This window comes from Hyalella azteca, unplaced genomic scaffold (assembly GCF_000764305.2).
Source record: "Hyalella azteca isolate HAZT.00-mixed unplaced genomic scaffold, Hazt_2.0.2 contig5366, whole genome shotgun sequence".
Taxonomy (NCBI): Eukaryota; Metazoa; Arthropoda; class Malacostraca; order Amphipoda; family Hyalellidae; genus Hyalella; species Hyalella azteca.
In genome coordinates, this window is record NW_025935560.1 from 459095 (window position 1) to 461597 (window position 2503).

A 2503-nucleotide genomic window follows, 5' to 3' on the forward strand; every position below is an offset into this window, starting at 1 on the left:
GCCCAAATTAGTTGGGAGACTCATTTATCTCGAAAGTTTATTTCAGTTTCAAAATAAGAACACTGGAATTAAGAAAAAGATTTATCTGGATGGCAAGATAATTTCAGTGATTTTTCAAAATGATTGTGAAAGAATAAAAATCAATTTATAGCTTCAACAATCGATCAAAAATATTTAAACCAATTAATTATTAGTTGCACAAGCCCGTCCATTAAAATCAATTGATAAAAAATCACCTGAGAAAAAATCAAATTAGCGACTATCACTCAGGATAGTTTTCTATCGGTTGTTTGTAAAAGCCGGGCCTGTGCAAAAAGAGTTCAGATTTATTGTACGTGTTTTTCAAAACTCCAGCAAAAGACGCAAAGTCAGGCTAGGCTAACTGAAACTTGTCGGAAGAACCTAAAATTCCACAAAAAAAGCCTGTAAAATGTTTAAATTCCTCAAAAATAATTTTTGAAAGCTCGCTTAACAATCAAAGAGTGTTCATTTGAATGCAATACAGTTGAGAAGAACCATGGAATAAATACAAGTGAGCGGCCAGCAGGTGTGGAATGCATCACAGACAGAACCAGGCAAGTGGACGATGACGTTTAGGATCTTGAATGAACGAACGATGTCATTCGAGGAAAAGTGTTTCAAAGCAAATAACTTCGATGTCCGGCTCGAAACCTTCCAATGAGCGAGGATCAGGTGGACTCATGCGTCGCATTGTTTTCTGAATTTTACAAAAAATGTTGTTCATATCACGGTTCTTTGAAAATTTTTCAACGACATCACAGAATGCTTGTATAAAAATGGTTCCTTTTAATGGACATCTGTTTGAAAACCTTCCTTCCTTGCACGACAAAAGTATCATAAAGTCGCTGAAGTCTTGATCATTTTCCAACGAAGACAAGCATGGCATTGTCAACGCATCAACTTCAAGGTCTTCAACTTCACTGTCTGTAAGTCTTGCATCAGTGTTGGTAAAATTAATCTTGGCATCCGAAATTTCTGTTGCATCAGCAGTAAGTTTCGAATCTCCTGCTTGGTCAATTGACATCTTAGAAAACTTAGTTGAGACATCAGGGCTAACAGCTGGTTTTTCTTCGCTGACAGTTCGACAAAAGACTCCAACCACAACCTTGGGTATACCTTTAAGAGAAGGGCAGTTCAGATCGTTCAAGCGAGTCATCACTTCTGTTTTCAAATTCATGCTCTTTTCATCAGAAGTGATAAAATTTTTTGAACCACTTCCATCGCCATGACTCATAAAAATCACCATTAATAATGAGATTTTCAATCCATTTTTATTTGTGCGTATTTCTTCCAGTTTGTTTTCAACACTTTCCTTGTTGCAGTCCACATGAAGTTCTATCTTGAAGCCCAATTTGCCGAATACTCGTTGGAGGTTTTCAACGTCCTTGCAAGATCCTTCCCTCTCTTTGTATTTGAGAAATTTATTCATGTTGAATATTAGAAGTAGTTTAATGCCATTCTCTAAACCATACTGATATATATCCATTGTTTTCTTTATTCGTTTGGGAGGCGGCGATGGAGCGCTCATCCTTTTTCGTTTCCTTGGTTCGTGAAAAATTGAGGTGTTCTCTGAGAAGAATAACTGCACTTCCCGATTAGTGAGGTTTATTATTTCATTTGGATTTGAAGATGAAAATGAAGGTTCGAACAGTTTTCGTAACGCGTTCATGATGGGTTGTTTGTCTGCAGGGAAGAAAGAGTTTCATTTTTAAAATTTATAATAATTTGCGGATGAAATAAAATATTAAAATGTGATACATGTCTAAATTTTTTTGTAGGTATCCCCATTCGCACACCGGTCAAAAAATTTGATTCGTATGGTTTTGTCCATCAAAGTATCTGTCGAACAAGAAAATTTTACACAATAAATTTTATTCAAGCACATATTGCACTGACGGATCGACTATTATTAGATATTTATAATATGTAGCAATGTTACAATTAATATTGATTTCATTAACTCTGTTTCTGTTTGGATGCATTTTTATCTCAAAATTTCATTGGCATTTGAATACAAGTAAAGTTACCTGACTGATACAGCAAAATAACTGCGAGCAAATGAAAAATATCAGAGTTAAAAATAGTACAACTTTTCCTAAAAATTTAGTTACAAAATATCAATACATCAATAAACATTTTCAAAGACCGATACTACAAAGTAATTATGATAATCAGTGATGCAAAATAACAAAATGTTTATCCTCATTTCACCCTCACCTGAACAAACACGTCTCACGGGTCTGTTTGACTGCACCCGATATTATTTTGGGGTTCTTTTTATACCTGCTGATAAGGCCAGTCTTATCGCCTTATCTAGCTGCTCCACCAGGCAACTACGTAGAAACATTTTCGAACTTTATCAATTGTTTGTTCCAACTGACTTTTTTTTCAACTCATATCCTGTTTCTGGAGAGTTTTTCTAATATTTTTTACTTTCAATGTTATTGAAAGTGAAAATTATGACCTATGCTTTTCAATGTTG

General features: G+C 34.8%; 1 protein-coding gene across 1 annotated transcript; it reads right to left on the reverse strand.

The window, feature by feature from the left end:
• Nucleotides 1-203: 203 nt before the first annotated feature.
• LOC108681173 (caspase-6) lies at nt 204-2267 on the reverse strand. Its single transcript, XM_018170177.2, has 2 exons — nt 2239-2267; nt 204-1704 (listed from the first exon to the last, which is right to left on the reverse strand). The coding sequence occupies exon 2, from the start codon at nt 1688-1690 to the stop codon at nt 620-622; it is 1071 nt and encodes a 356-aa protein (XP_018025666.1). The 5' UTR covers nt 1691-1704; nt 2239-2267; the 3' UTR covers nt 204-619.
• Between the last annotated feature and the right edge of the window lie 236 nt (nt 2268-2503).

What these genes read in the sequence shown, in the direction of transcription:
- LOC108681173 (XM_018170177.2), bottom strand. Translation starts at nt 1,690, where the DNA reads ATGAACGCGTTACGAAAACTGTTCGAACCTTCATTTTCATCTTCAAAT.